At 37.8% G+C, this 15,540-nt stretch overlaps 1 protein-coding gene across 1 annotated transcript; it reads left to right on the forward strand.

Moving 5' to 3' along the window:
* The first annotated feature begins 2,930 nt into the window (after positions 1-2,930).
* On the forward strand, positions 2,931-15,291 carry LOC128934624 (interleukin-5 receptor subunit alpha-like). Its single transcript, XM_054272357.1, has 10 exons — positions 2,931-3,033; positions 3,371-3,525; positions 3,660-3,807; positions 4,361-4,469; positions 4,558-4,745; positions 6,757-6,893; positions 8,378-8,522; positions 11,650-11,737; positions 12,912-12,999; positions 15,169-15,291. The coding sequence occupies exons 1-10, from the start codon at positions 2,931-2,933 to the stop codon at positions 15,289-15,291; spliced, it is 1,284 nt and encodes a 427-aa protein (XP_054128332.1).
* Positions 15,292-15,540: the final 249 nt, after the last annotated feature.

Here is a 15,540-nt window from a genome sequence, read left to right on the forward strand (position 1 = left end):
TGAAACTTGTTTTAGCTATTTTAATTTTTCTTTCTCTGTCTGCTTCCCAAATTCAGCAGGTGGGTTTTGTACAAACAGCCTCTGCAGCTGCAGTGGTGGATGAGCTGGCAGCTCCTGTCAGTTCTATTCCCTTTCTCTTACTCCAGCAATGCACTACTGTAACCCAGACATTGCTGGGCACCAACCAACAGGTATTAGCTGTAGCTGAAGCTCAGAAGTAAAAGAGATGGGACAAATTAAAAAAAAAAAAAGAAATGGTAAAATATGAATAGTATTTTTTTTAAGCCCCATTTTTGACAGGACATGACTTGAAAAGAATTTGGAGTTTCTTGTTTGTTTGTTTTTTTGCATTATTGTTGTTTTTCTAGATGATTTAGATTGTTGAGATAATTTCTGTCCCACTAGATTAACTGGACTGTCTGCAGTTTTGGCTAGTTTTGGCATATTTGGCTAGTATGCATTTTTTCAGAGACAAAAGAGCCAGACAATATTATTAGAAAAAAATTGTCAGGCAATGAATTTCATTTTGCACATCATGGACTGAATTTCAGCACCATATGCTAACTCAAACCTCTTTGTAACACAGGATGAGGAGCACAAAGTCCTGTCTGCATATGTCTGAGAAGAAATGTTCTGCCTTTCAACTCATCTATGCTGGCATAAATGAAAATACTTGTTCTTTGACAAGTTGTGAATCAAAAGCTTTTTATGTGTGGACAGGTTTTGTTCCCTTCTGGTCACTCTGGGTGCAATTATGCTGCAGTGCTTTCACTTTACTGTTTTTTGTGGACTAATTAATTGTATATAAACATAAGAAATACCCTGTGGGGTCAGCCCAGCTGTCCTTCTGCTGTTCTGCCTGCAGCAGTGAGAACAGGAGATGTTACTCAGAAATAATCCCCAACTCTGGCCGCCTCCTGCAGCCCATTCCATAAGCATTGCCCCAGCACCTAGAGCTGCTGAATTAGGGATGTGAGCTTGTGCATGCACCTCTAATAGTTTTTCTGGTAGCTTTCCATGTACCTGTTTCCATGCCTTTCCCTGGTGCTGTTTGCAGCCCGCTCTCCCTGTCCAGCCTCGCAGCGCCGGTGGGAGAAGGTGCCCGTGTTCACTGCACACTGAGGGCAGAGGAGCCTCTCAGTCCTGCACTAAAGGCACTCCTAGGAGCAGCTCACCTTGGGGAAACAGCACTGCTCTCACCTGAAATGCCTTTCTTTGACTCAGGTTGGTTGGCTTTTTTCTAAGTTTGTTCAGACTTTAAAAGTCTTGATTGTCTGCCCCTGTGTGTCCTGTCTCAAACCATAAATGCATTTATGTTGCTGCACAAATTATGTCTATTTTTGTTTCCAATGCCAAAAGTTGTTGCTACTGTAAGATTTATTTTGTTCCTTTTCCTGTTCCACATCCCCTTTTGACTTGTGTTTTTCAAAAAAAATCATGTTAATATTAACCACAGGTATTTTAACCTGCGTAGTGTTTTCCATCCTCATTTTCCCTTTCTGCTAATTTAAATAAAGTACTTACATGTTCCTAGGACTGTTTTTGATTTCTCCATTCCATGGAGAGGGATGAGCCACTATGTGTTGAATAGTAAACCATCAAAATTTCCTTGTTTTTATTTTATATTTTTCCTGACTTTTTCCTCTTACCACACACCATACTGTTCTAGGAGCACAACTAATGGCACAGCTCACCCCTTCCCTCTCCAGACAATTAGAATTTTTTGAATTGGCTTCTCACCTGGGCACACCAAGGAGGAGAATTTACTCTTTTTTTGTCTGGCCATGTGCATAGTGTGACTGGCACAGTACAGCTGCTGCTGGTGCTACAGCTGAGATCACTCCAGAATGAACAGAATGGGGAAACCTCTGCCTCACAGCTTTCTGTTATGGTTTTTTCACAGCATTTCATAAACAAGGGCAGAATTCCTTAAGTGGTCTCTTTTTCACTGCATTGTGATAAAATAGCATTATAAATTAATCTGTATATGTATGTAATTTTAAGTGTATGTGTATTTCTTTTTTTCCAGGAAACCTCATTGTAGATTTTCCTCATGTGCTGAACATTCACACATTTTCCTCTACATGACTAGTGCCACTTATTAGTCAATGTATTGTGAACCTTTTGATATGGCTCCAGGTGCTGATCCCTGGACACAATATGTCTAAGAATTTAAAAGTGAAAACTATCAGAGCCAAGGCAAATCAGTGAGTGAAAGTCTCTGAACATGGAGGCATATGAACACAGAGGGTATCAAATGTTGCTTTACATTAAAGCAACCTCTGAAGGAGACCCTTCAGAGAAATAACAATGCTGTCTTGCTAAAACCAACTTTGATCAGTCTGAATCTGTTTGCTCACTGAATTACAAATTTAGCAAACACCTGAAATTCTCTTGCTGATACTTTTTCAAATGGCAGGATTAATCTCTAATGGTTCATATCCTCCTAAACCAGTAACACAAGTCGCAGTCTAGAAATGACAGTTCTCTGTGGTCACAAGAGGCCAGATAACACACACAAGGAGAGCTGCTGGGCTTAAATCAAGCCATGGTTATGTCAGGTGGGCCCTGCCTAAACACTTGCAGTGTCAGCAGTGTCATATCTGTGCTGCTGGCTTGCAACCAAAGCTGTGCTGTCACTCAGAACCTGTGCTCTAGGGCACACGTTCTCTCTGGCCCTGGCCCCCAGTCAAAGAGTGGGCTTGAGAACAAACATCCTGGCAACAGCAGGCACTAGGCAACAAGAGCTGTCAAAGAAATGCCATTTCATATTTACCTTTTGTACTTATACACCTTTTAAGCATCTAGGTGACCCTTTCCTAATATTTCACAGGTGCAAAATGAAAACAGCATGTTCTAACTACTTTTTCAACCAAGCTTGGAACTTAAGAGTCTCCAGTTCCCTCAGACCTGTGGCCCAAAACTTTGCTATGGCACGTGTGACAGTCATTCATGTCCTGCTGATATTGAGCTTTTTCCAACATAAGACACTGTTTTCCACAGTCCTGGCAAGTGGAAAAGAAGACATAAAGGGTAAGTAGACTATTAACAGTTCATCCTAGGCTAACCTTCCCAGATCTCTAATCTGAACTTGTCAAGGCACTTTCTACGGCCCATAGGGAGAAACAAAGACCTGCAGTAGGGGACGTGTCCAAGACATGCAAAAGTGAATCAATTTATTTTGAGAGCTGCAAAGAGCAGCATGATTCCCATTGCTGAAAGTCATATTCAGCAAACCTCAGAAATTCCTGCTCCACGCAAGGGCAGAGGCCCTGACAGGGCTACTGGGCATGCAAGCCTTGCTGAGAGACAATTCCTTAGTGTACACAGTGGGTGATCCTCTCTCTAGGTAATATCATTGTAATTGCAGATGCACTCAGGCTGCATAATGTTATGTGGGCCACCAAGGATGATTCAAGAGTCATTTTGTCCTGGAACAACAACCTGACAAAAGAAGAAACCAAGAATTACACCGTGAAGTATATTTTGAGTTATAAGTTCTTCAATACCACTAAGGAGAGGAAAGTAAGTTCTTCAGAGGTTGCACATAGTGTAAAGTGAAGTAATATATTGTATTATTCAGTAGATGAGTTTGCATAATTTCCCTTTCAATACTTAGAACTGTCTACCTTCATGGAGTTTCTTCTTCCTCCTCCTAGGAAAGACTGCAGGAGAAGGAAAAGATAATACATCTTCAATTACACTCTGGTTTTAATGCTAAAGTTAAGACACAACTTTTTGCAAAAGAAACAGAAGACGTAATTAAGGAGAGCGACTGGACAGAACTTACTTACAAGGCACCTCCAGGTCAGCTATTTCCTGCTTGTTGTTAGGACATCCAAGCATTTATGATAATTTCCTGTCTTGGAGAATTTCTGAAATCTCATTATTATCTTCTGCTACTTTGTTTTTTTTTGGAAAAGATATGTTAAGAATATGGTTCATAATACCTTGAGATATTGCAGAATTATTTCCTTTATTAGATGTGTTCAGATTCAGAAAACTCCAGCTCTGCTGAGCAAGATGTCTGTTTGACCCAAACCTTCTTTTCATTTTCCCTAGCAACTCATGTATCATAAAGATTGCCTTCTGTATCATATGATTTCAGCAATTCTTAAAAGATCAGAGATTTTAATTTATTTTGAAGTGGGTTAGTAAGGCTTTGGTGTCAGTAGTAAATATGCATCCCAATTTTCACAGTCTACAAAGTAAAAAGATCTATTTTTTCTCAGATAGTATTTTTTCATGCTTCTAGAAATAAGCCAATATAATGGGTTTGTAAAGGCAATCATCATGTTGTTATTAGGAAATCAAAATACAATCAACATGACTCTTTCTTTTTACCATTTCTTTGTTGCAGTTTACATTCAGAATCTTTCATGCATCATATATAACATTTCTTTTTTCAATTGCACCTGGCACATCAAAGCAGAAGCTCCCAAAGATATCCAGATCTTTACCTCATACAGGTAAAGGATGTTTAGCAAAATAAGTATGAAACCATGATTTTGGACCTAAGTCTTTGATTTAAAAAAACCTTCTATTTCCTTCTCACAGACATGTAGGAAAGGTTTTTGCATGCCAGCAATACATAAAAAATGCAAGGAAGAAAAATATTGGATGCTATATGAAAGAAATACATTTCCAACCATCAAGGAAAATAAATTTAAACATAACTGTGAGAAATTTGAGAAATAGTTCAAGAGTACTGTCTTATTTCAAAGCTTTCACACCTCAGAAAATAGGTAAGTATTGTCTATTACTGTATATTATGAAAATTTTATTTATTGGTTACTTCATGAAAAGCAAAAAAGGTGTGACATAGTCATAATATTAATTCCAACTATATAGGCATTCATCTTAGTGTGAATGTTGCACAAAGATTAAACAAAATGGATTAGGGATGTAGACTTTTTAATTTTTTTGTCTGATTTAAAAACATTGTTTATCTATAATTTTAATTAAAATATAAGATAGGCTAATGTGAAGAAACTATTTATAACCATTGTACCCTTGTTTCTACAGTTTTTTCTTTTCTATCCTTTTTTTTATAGTGCTGAGCAAGTGTGATTAAGAAAAAAGAACATAAATAGTCACAAATCTCACTTATAACCCAAATTTAAGAATATGAATGTTCTCAAGCATTAGTAGAATTTTTATTTATTTTTAAGTTAAAAATATCTTGGCAGTTATTTTTAATTATCAACAGTTTTGAATGATCATATAAAATTACTTTTCCTAACTTCTCTGGGAAGTTTGAATTAATCTCATGGGTAAGAAATTCACCTGAAATTTAGCAAAGATTGCAGATTCAAATGCCTTTTAAGTCTTTAACATGTTGATTGTCTTCCAGACCTGTAACCTGGGAATCAGTCATAGCTCAAGGGATCAGAAAAATATAATTTAAAACTCTAAATATTTATTCTGAGTTAGATCTTATCTAACCTTTTCTAAGACATTAAAATTGTTTGCTTTACCTAAAGCATCACACTGCAATCAGAGCCAACTATAATCTGACATATGACAAAAGGAAGAAATGAAATTGCTGCCTATTCTTGGCATCCCTACAGAGGGGAGAGTGGTCTGGCAGCAGTATTTTAGAGACTAAACATAAAACCTCTGCTTCTGCCTCTTGTCATGGCTCATGTCTCTTCAGGGCTCATGGTGTACCCCCACCCTCGAAGGCTGCTGGAGCAAGCACAGCAGCTGCAGGGACCCGTCCTGCTGCCACTGACCCTCTCTGGCCTCTCTCACAGTGCAGCCCTCTCATCCCCAGACCTCACTGACCCCGTCTGCAGAAACTTGCCAGGCACTTCTGCCTCTGCTGGCAGGGATTTTTCAGAAAACTCCAGCTGGAGAGCTTCCTTTCGTAGAAATGCAGCAGCAGCTGAGGAGGACTGAGAATGCCTGGGTACTGAGCACACACACAGTAGCAGTGCTCTAACACTTGCCATGCTAGAAAATAACTATAGACTTGCTTATATGAGTCCAGATATAAGCTGAATATATATATGAGCTGAAATCCTGGGGCCTCAAATGTCCAACACTGTACTTCCTCCATAGCAAGTGCTTGCTTGCTCCTCTGCAGGAGAAAGAGAGGTATTTCTTAAGCATCTGCAGAAATCTTCACATATTGAATCAGACAATTCTCTGGGCAACAGGCTGTTCTGTGAAATTGTGGATGCCTCATCCCGGAACGTGTTCAAGGACATGTTCAATGGAGGTTTGAGCAAGCTGCTCTAATGGGAGGTGGCCCTGCCCATGCAGGGGATTTGGAACTAGATGATCCTTAAGGCCCCTTAAAACCCAAACCCTTCTAAGATTGTATGAAGACTTTATAAGTGTCCCCACTGCAATCCCTCTCTGAGAGAAGAAATTCCATTTTTTAAAAGTAATAATACCAGGACTGAGGGTAGACAAAACACATGTATCCTACAAGACATGGAGCCAGTAGCAGACTCAAGGTCTCCTCTACACCAACACTGACTCTGGAGAGGGCCTTCTTCTCCTTCCCTCTTTCTGCCTTTCCTAGAAAGATACATGGGAAACCCCAACTACGTCCCTTTATTTTGAGGTACTTACTGAACGGCAATTTCAAAGAAAATGTGTCACTCACTAGAATGTTTTTGGGTGTGGCAAACTCCAAAACACTCAGCTGTGTATTTTAAGGACTGATGTACTTTCATTTGTTTTACATCTGTTTAAATACAAGAGCATGAGGTACAGAAGGTCTCTCTGCACTCTTTTATTTTTCAGAGAAGCTGAACCCACCAATCAACGTCTCAGTTTCCCTCGAAAAGAAAAGTATTAAAATTCATTGGAAACCTCCACCTACTATTGGTTCAGCAGGGAAAAAGTGCTTTTTGTACCAGGTGAAAATAACAGATCATAAGGTAATCAGCTTCCCTAGTAGTACACTTACTTTGTACAACATAACTTCCACAAAAACAAGGTATCCCTCAAACTTAACAGAATTTAATCTCAAACAAACTTGAAAGAAATCCCTTTCTCTTTAATAAATAATAAATAATTGTCTTTCTGATAAAAATGAAAAATCAATATATTTTATGAAATCTTTCAGAGTCAGGCTTGCATTGAATGAAGTTGAAGGTTTTGTCTTCTATATTAAATTTGAATTGTACATTATTATCACATAGACCGTATTGACTTTTTTTGTTATAGAAAAAGAATATTGTCTCAAAGTTAGGAAAGATTGTCAAGTACCATGGAAAACAAGATTTGTTCAACAGAACTTGAAATTCTGTTTAAGTCTGAGATCAACAAGCCAAAACTCGGTAATAAGGAAAATCCTATGATTAGGAAATTCAGGTCAAATATGTCAACACAAAATAAGGAATTAAAATATAGGAGTCATCACAGAAGAAAGAAGGCCTGTGGATTGCATTGAACAACAAACTGAGTCAATCATTCTGTGTTAGGCAAAGGTCAAATGTTATTTTAGTGTATATGACCAGCATGTCACATGTAAGATGCAGGTTGTGACTAACTTGCCCGTCTACATGCTGAGTTTCCCCTGAAGTTTCATATTGTGCTTTGGGTGCCACAAAATATTAATAGACACCAGAACTGGAAAAGCCTTAAAGGGAACAGAAAGAACTGACATGGTGCACAGAGTCAAATCCACACCACATCAGCCAGTATGAAGAGAACAGATCGTGCTTTCTTAACACCAAGGAAGCAAAGATTCCGTGTTTCTCCATGTATGAGATTCATACTTTCTACTTCTTTGCATCACTTTAAACTTCTACAAGCAAGAGTTTTCTCTCTTTCTTATTACTTCTAAAATTTCCAACATTTTTATTTATAGAAGTTTGCTTCAGTATTCAAAAGTGGTTAGGGATTATTTCAAGATCCCTCTTCTTTAAATTCCACCACTCCATGTTTGGGCTTGATCTTTTGAAGTGATGTTCTTTTTTTTTTTTCATAGGTACAATTAAATATGTTTCAGGATAGCCACAAAAACAATGGATATCCTTCAGGTGAAAAATGAAAGATTTTATTCCAACAGAGAAGCAAGTGTAGCAGACTACCCACACCAAAATCTTGAAACTTGCAGTTCCATAGTTACAGTGTTCATCCTATATGTGGTGTGATAAAAAATGAAAGGGGAATCAGTGTTTTCAAATTCCTAATGTCCTGACATAAATGATACCTCCTTGCATCTTGTCAATTCCAGTTTCTGAGTTTTAACACACATCAGATGAGAGTCAATTGTATCTAGACATAAGAATTTGTTCTGAAAATCTCTTCCTACTAGTTAGAGATGTAAATAGTAGTATTTGACATCCCAAGTTTACATCTGTTTGAACTGCAATGCAAAATATTTTAAAACAATCCCCTAAACCTCTCTTGATAGATTGCAAATGTCACTGCAGAGAACTATAAGTATCCATTTCATAAGCCAGCAAAAAGATGTGCAGCACAAGTGAGGGTAAAGAAAGAGATTTGCATAGCAAACAAGATCTGGAGTGAATGGAGTGAACCAGTGTTTATTCATGATGGTAAGTTATGTACTTACTTCTCATTGCTGTTTTCATGGGTTATGTTATTACCATTCAATATATTTACTTCATTTTTGCCTCTCTTCTGCTCCAGGCTGGTATTGGGGCATAACTGTACCTGGGGTCCACGGCACACACCAGGCTCACACAGCTCTGCTGTAGGGAAGCAGAGTCCTTAGTCTGAGCTCTAATTCCCTGCTTTTTACAGAACTGTTGTCCTGACTCTTGACAGCCTTTAGGAAAGAATAATGTTCAGCAGCTGACTAGGTCCTTACACCATCATCCCTCCACCCTGTTTCCTTGCCCTGCAAAGGACAGCCCACGCATCTCTAAAAATATTTTCAACTGGAGTTGGTAAGCCAAGAAATCCACAAAAGTCCTACCATTCATCAAACCATATAGTCTTTAAGGACTAAGTCCAAAATGTCACTTATTACACTGGTGGAATAATTTCTTATCTGACAGAGATAGGAAATGGTTTAGCTCTTATTTAAATTTATGTGCTCTGGCCCCAATATCTCACTTGAGCACAAAGTAAACAAGAGCATTGCAAAAACAAAGTAAACAAAAGTACTGCAATACTTTTCCTTCAACCTCTATAGAGAAAACCCCTAACACTGATGTGCTTTCCATGATGAGAAAAATGTCTCCACATGCAGAAGATTTCTACCATCAGCTTAGGCAGAGGGGAAGTATTACAGCGGTTTGAGGCTGTATTTATAGAGAAAAAATTGTGTGTCAGCATGCAAAAAAAAAGTACAGTACTATGGGTAGTAAAACAAAACAAGGTGAGTGTCATTATTTAATAAAAAAGACTGTATTTTGGAATATGTCCTATTGATCTTTGAGCTTCAAATCCCTATTTATCTGAGGACAGGAAATGCCAGGCGAGATGTTACATTTTTGCACATGTGGTGCAGCAGTTTCCCTCTCTCCTACTCAGGAAGAATCAGTGGTTTTAATAAAATTAATATATGGAGTTATTCCATTGGAGGGTCAGGTGCTCAGCCAAATCTCTTTACATACTTCCTTTCATGCTGAGACAAATTTTTCTGTCCATTTTACTTTGGATTCTGTGGAAATTATTCTATCTGCTTCTAATTGGAAGCATGTATAAATGGACACTATGCAAGTAACCTGAATAAAAACCATCCATTCAATATTTATTTTAATGTGTCAATTTTTCTGGAGTTACAGGATCTCTTTCTGAAATTCTTGAAGAAGCATAGCATGACCTGCTTTCTGTTTGCTTCTCCTTGACATTCCACTGTTTCATCTAGGAAATGTGCAACATTTCTTTAAGAATGCATTTTAAAAAGGCATTTTAGCCTTAATTTAAAAAAAAAAGCTGAAGCATCAAAATTAAATAACATAATTCAAAACATAACTAAAATATTTGTTCTGAAATGTTCCTTTGACATGAAAAGAATTTGCTAATTTTCTCATGAGGAAAACATTAATTCTCCTTTGGAATTAGCATATGCTCTCAAAAAAAATCTTCACAATTTAACCTGAACTGAGCTATTTACTATAAAAACCTTCTGCTAAAAAAAGAAATGTTTAATCAGCTTTATTCATATGTAGAAACTTGAAATAATTGGTCTAATTTTTAGAGCTGATGAGCATTCACAGATCACTTTGAAGTTTGTAGTAATTCAGAAGTGTTCTGCATTTTTGCAAACCAAGCCACTAGTTTTGGTTTCAAAGTTCTGTTATTTCTGTCAAACTTAAAGCATTTGCATCTGAAAAAAAACCAACCCACCATGAAATGGTCTACCCAAAAGAATATATGTGCTTCTTTTTCTTGCTGCTCTCCAAAATGCAAGAAGTAAGAAAGCAGGAGAAGCAAACCCCTTTGTGGTTCAGCTGATGATAAGAACAGGACTTCCTCTTCTCCTGGGTGTGTACACAATGTAGGGTTAGCAGAATGATGCAGAGAAATTACCACAAACTCAAAAAAAATTCTACTACACAGTCCAGAGGTGGTTCAGAATAAGTTTTCCAAGCCCTCATCTCAGACAGCAAGAAGAAAGTAACTTCCTTTTCATCTTAAAGTGAATAAAGAGTAGTTTTATACTTTAAAGAAGATAAGACATGTTCTTATAAGTTCTACCCACAAGTTTCTGAGTTTTTTTCTTGGTTTCATATGAAATTTGTGGAAATAAATGGGTACAAACTCAGAACTTTTATTCTTTTATACTTTGATTTTTAATCTAGATTGATCCTAACACCACTGGTTAACTGGCCTCAGACTATAAATATTTTAAGAGCTTTCCTTGTCTGTTTTTCTTCAAAATACTTAGTTAAAACTGGTCCAAACTATTTGTGGTTCTGAAGCTAGATATTAAACAAGAAATAAAATTTCCCAGAAAATATTTCTGAGTCAAGCAAATACATTGCTATTTTGGGTATTTTGGAGGAAGAAATGCAAGGTACAGAGTAGTAGTATTTGTTGAACAATATAAATATGTATTGATGCCATTTCTTTAGGACTATGCCAAGCAGGGTTAAAAAGGTAAGTATAATAGAAACCAAATGCTGCTTCTTGAATCAAAAAGAATATTTTGCTTGACAAAATGCTTTTATTTTCATCTTGCCTTAAATCAGTTACAGCTGTGAAGTGGTGAGGAGGCAGAAGAGGGGGATCCACGGTGTGTGGAGATGGGAGCAGCAGCAGTAGCAGCTCAGGAGCAGCAGCAGAAACACCAACAGCAGATGGACAGAGGGTTTCATATCCAGAGGAGTCAAGGCTTTGTGGAAATATCCAGTGGCAGGACAGGCCATGCCCAGGATATGAGAGCAGAATTCCAGGAAAAGAAGGGAATGGAAAGAAGCAAGAGGATGTACTGGACAAAGACAGCAGCAAGGCTGAGGGCTAGAAGGAGGAAGGGGAGGAAGGAACAGTGGTAAAGTCAGAAGCCCTTTTCCCCTAAAAAAATCTCCAGGAAATGTTTCTTTAAATCTGTGACAGTTCAGGAATACAGCAATATTTATGATTCCATGTGCAATTAATCAATTTATTAACTATTGTAGCCTCTCCCATTTAATTAACATTACTTTTCCTTTTGTTTTTTTCTTTTTCCTTTTTCTTTTCTTTTCTTTCTTTTTTTTTTTTTTTTTCTTTAAGAAAAGACGGTGGATATCCTACTGCTAAGCCTCACATTGTTTTGTTCTCTGGTTTTCCTTGGAGGTCTGCTGATATATGCATGTAGAAGGTAGTGTACATTTTTGATAATTGTATAATTTCTGGTGGAAGAGGGGTCAGGATGAGAGTAAACCATACAATGGAAAAAAGTCAAACACAGATTTTCTCAAGAAGCAGTAAATTGTTCCTTTCCAACTATTGTTCTAATAAACTAGTACTTGATGTTATGACCTAGTGTAAGACACTGACACCTGTAATTCTTCTCTCACAGCTCCTACCACAGTCCCCCACAGATCCAGTCTCACACCCTACTCTCTGATGTATTTCTGCCACTATAAATGACATTTTTTAATCTTACTCTGACAGCTGCCACTCTATCTTCAGTGTGACTCTGCCCCATGCTTTCACAGATTCCGCATCAAGGCCACCTCTATTAATCAGACCAGAGATGAACTTCATGTCATGCTGTCCAATTTCATTTCATAATCCATGGGTGTTATGACAGTAGTTTTTCACTCTAAACTGGAGACTTTGCTAGAAATAAAAGGGGAAGTCAGTCTGGTGGAATGAATTTCCTTTGCTGTACTATTAATACCATTAGTAGAGCAAAGTAGAGTAGTGGCCCTGCACCCCCCAGGAGTTAATGCTGCTAACTCTCTCTATGCCATCACTTTTCTGCCTGGCAACACAGCTTCACTATTGACAGCTGCCTATGGCAGCAAAGGCTTTCTTGAACTGAGAAATAAACTTGTCCGGGATAGGAGGATGACTCAAGATACCTTAGTATTTGGAAGGTGCAGTATGTAAGTGGAGCCTCTATTAAGAGTAAACTTATTATTTAATTAGTGACTAATGATTATTCCTGATTTGTATAAAAGAAATTATCAATTTTTAATTATGGAAAGAGTACATATGAATAATTTTTTAAGCTACAGACACAGTAGCATGCCACAAATTCTCATTTTGCTTGGAAATATTATTTGTGTAGAAATGATAGGTTTTTTAATATGCATCCAGTCCTTTTAAAACTCTTGCAGGTTAGAAACCAGTTAGGCTAAAGAAGAGCTAGTGAAAATGTTGAAAAAAATGTCTCCAGTGAAAAGAAAGAAAAAAAATTAAATGGCTTTACAAATAGTCGATGTCTGCCTTGGAACTGGAATATATATTACAAATACATATTATATTAATGTCTGATCTGTTCCTGCAGACAAGAATAGTAGCGTGCCTGTATCACTGTCTTGCAGGTACAGATGCCTGGAAGTTTTAACCACACCTGTTCCACATCCTTCAAACAATATCAAAACATGGTTAGCAGATGAGACTCACCACCAGGTAGTGTGTCTTGTTTCTCTTTTTTCTCTCACCACACTGACACGCATGACATTACTTGCAATCAGATGGTGCAGCATTGCATTTGGAGCAGCATTTAATTAAAACAAAACAAAAACCAAAAAAACAAGAGGGAAAAGGTATGTACAGCATTTGTTGTGAGAACAGAATTCCTTGTGAAGGTTACAGGACTGATGTCAGTAAACAGGATGGAGAAAATCTTCAGGGGACTAAAATGTCCTGTGTGCTCCAAGGTTTTTCAGTGTATCCCCACTCAGTGGGCCAACATTTTAAGGAGTGATCACCCTGAGTCCCTGAGGAATAGTCAGTTATGGGATGTTATACATGCAAGCATGTCAGCCAGTTACCTAGGGGAACTTTTTGTGGCTATCTGCAAGTCATTGGCTCTGCAGCAGCAAATGTGCACATTCTTCTAGCAGGAAGGAGGAGGCTGCACAATGCATGCAATGTAACCTACCACAGCTGTGCCCCTGCTTCAGGACAAAGCCACAAGCAGAGCTGTTTACTTTGGAAGAGCTGAGGCACTATGAGCTCAGGTGCTTGCTTATCTCATGCCACATTACAAGTCTTTAGTTAACTTGGCAAAACAAGGACTAAATATTAACAGTATTTGGAGACTGTTGTTAATGGAGCTCCTTGGCTTGCACATTCAGTGTTCGTTATTGCTGTCATTGTGTGAGTTGCAAGGAAAAATGTGCTAGTGAGGCAGTAGTTTAGATCTGTGTAACTCCAGAAAAGCTGCACAGTGAACTGTGTGCTAGAAGGGACAGCAAGATTGCTTCTTACCTGGTTCTGCAACACATGAGAAGGCACAGGTGTGCCCAAATTATGATTTTTTGGTGGAAAGCACCATTGAAAAAGGAAACTGTAATGAGGATTTTCTCTGATCTGTGTGCTCAAAATATTTGTTCAGAGCCTCGGCAGGATTTCTGTAAATTTTACTCTATCCTGCCATATATCAAAATATCAAAATCTAGTAGAGCATTCATCAATTTAACTAGTAATTTCCATTGTGTTTCCTTATGCTGTTTTCTTTCCCAAGAGAAAGATGTATGCCTTCCAATATTGTGTTTTGGGGCATTTTTTAATAATATACCTACATCACTGACAGAAACCATGATCATCTCAGTCCAGGAATCATAATTTGAGTTGTGAGACAAGAGGAATGGTTTGTTTTGTTTAATCTCATCTTCTCAAAATGAATTTATGGGGAAAATTATGTGCATATTCTATATAATCAAATGACAAATTAAAAGATTTAGGTGTTTTGAACTTGCCCCTGGAGCTCATTCCACAAGCCTTGGGCTGGGTCCCAGAGCAGACTGTGCTCCTCCTCTTCTCTGCACTCATCTCAGAAAAGCTCAAGAGGTCCAGAACTGGCCTGAGGCCAAGTCTCATATTCTCAGGATTCAGAATAATTTCTATGACACTTCTGGTCAATATAATTTGACCAAACTGGATGCTAAAAGTGCCATGTTGACCCTGAGCTCAGCTGGTTAAAGAGTATATTTATCGCCTCTGCTGTGCTGAAGTCCTTCTCACCCATTTTTACCAGTAATTGTGAGCAAATTAATTGATAATACCCATTGTGGCTATGAATATGGGCTAGCAGAATAAAGAATCATAACCATCAACTTTATATTCTGTATCTCTCTTCATGTTAGAACTGTGTAAACTGCTATGTAGAGGTCTTTGTATTCAAAATATAATCACAAAAAAACCCTATATTTAATGTTACTGACAGGAAAAGAATTTATTTTTGTCCCTTAACTACTACAAACACTGAATAAACCTTTGACAGAAGACTTCAGCACAGCTGGGGAGTTACTGTCTACATGATAGCAAAAAATTTCTGAGGACAACACTGTGGTCTTTTGATTCAAGTGATTGTTGATGGCACAATGGTCATATCAGCCTGGAGAGTGACAAGAAATAAAATTAAGGCTCAGAACAGCAAAGTAAATTTGCCTGTGAGTAACTTGTAGATTGAGAGAGTAATTAACATAATCTTTGTATTCCAGTTGCAGCAGAGTAAGCAATATATCCTAATCCCAGATATATGCCAAATAAGTTGAGTGCTTGTAGAAATGCACAGAATTTTGAATACCAGTGAATGTGCACTTTATGCATAATGTAATTTTTATCCAACAGCAACATACGTCAATGCAAATGGAGATGAACTCAGAGGTTACTCTGGGAACACCAGAAGAGAACAGAGATGAGAACATTCGACTACAGAAATGTTTGAAGGAATTCGTGTTAGAAGACCTATAGAGATGACATGCCTTTTTTATCTGCATGCAAGTGTACCTTCCCATGAGGTGGACAATATTCCAACAGATCAAACAGCTGATATGGGAGTTCGTCTAAGCCAAACAACTTCTGCTCTGACAACATGCAACTCTTAAAATTAGCTTTGGATCACAGACACAAAGCAGTATCTTGTAGTTTGTCTCTAAAAAACTGATCTTCAGACCAGTAAAATTAGAGCATCTCAGAAAACATGAACTAATATTGAGGTCC

The sequence above is a fragment of the Melozone crissalis genome, unplaced genomic scaffold (genome assembly GCF_028551555.1).
Source record: "Melozone crissalis strain CALT ecotype California unplaced genomic scaffold, PUWL_Pcris_2 ptg000013l_1, whole genome shotgun sequence".
Lineage (NCBI taxonomy): Eukaryota > Metazoa > Chordata > Aves > Passeriformes > Passerellidae > Melozone > Melozone crissalis.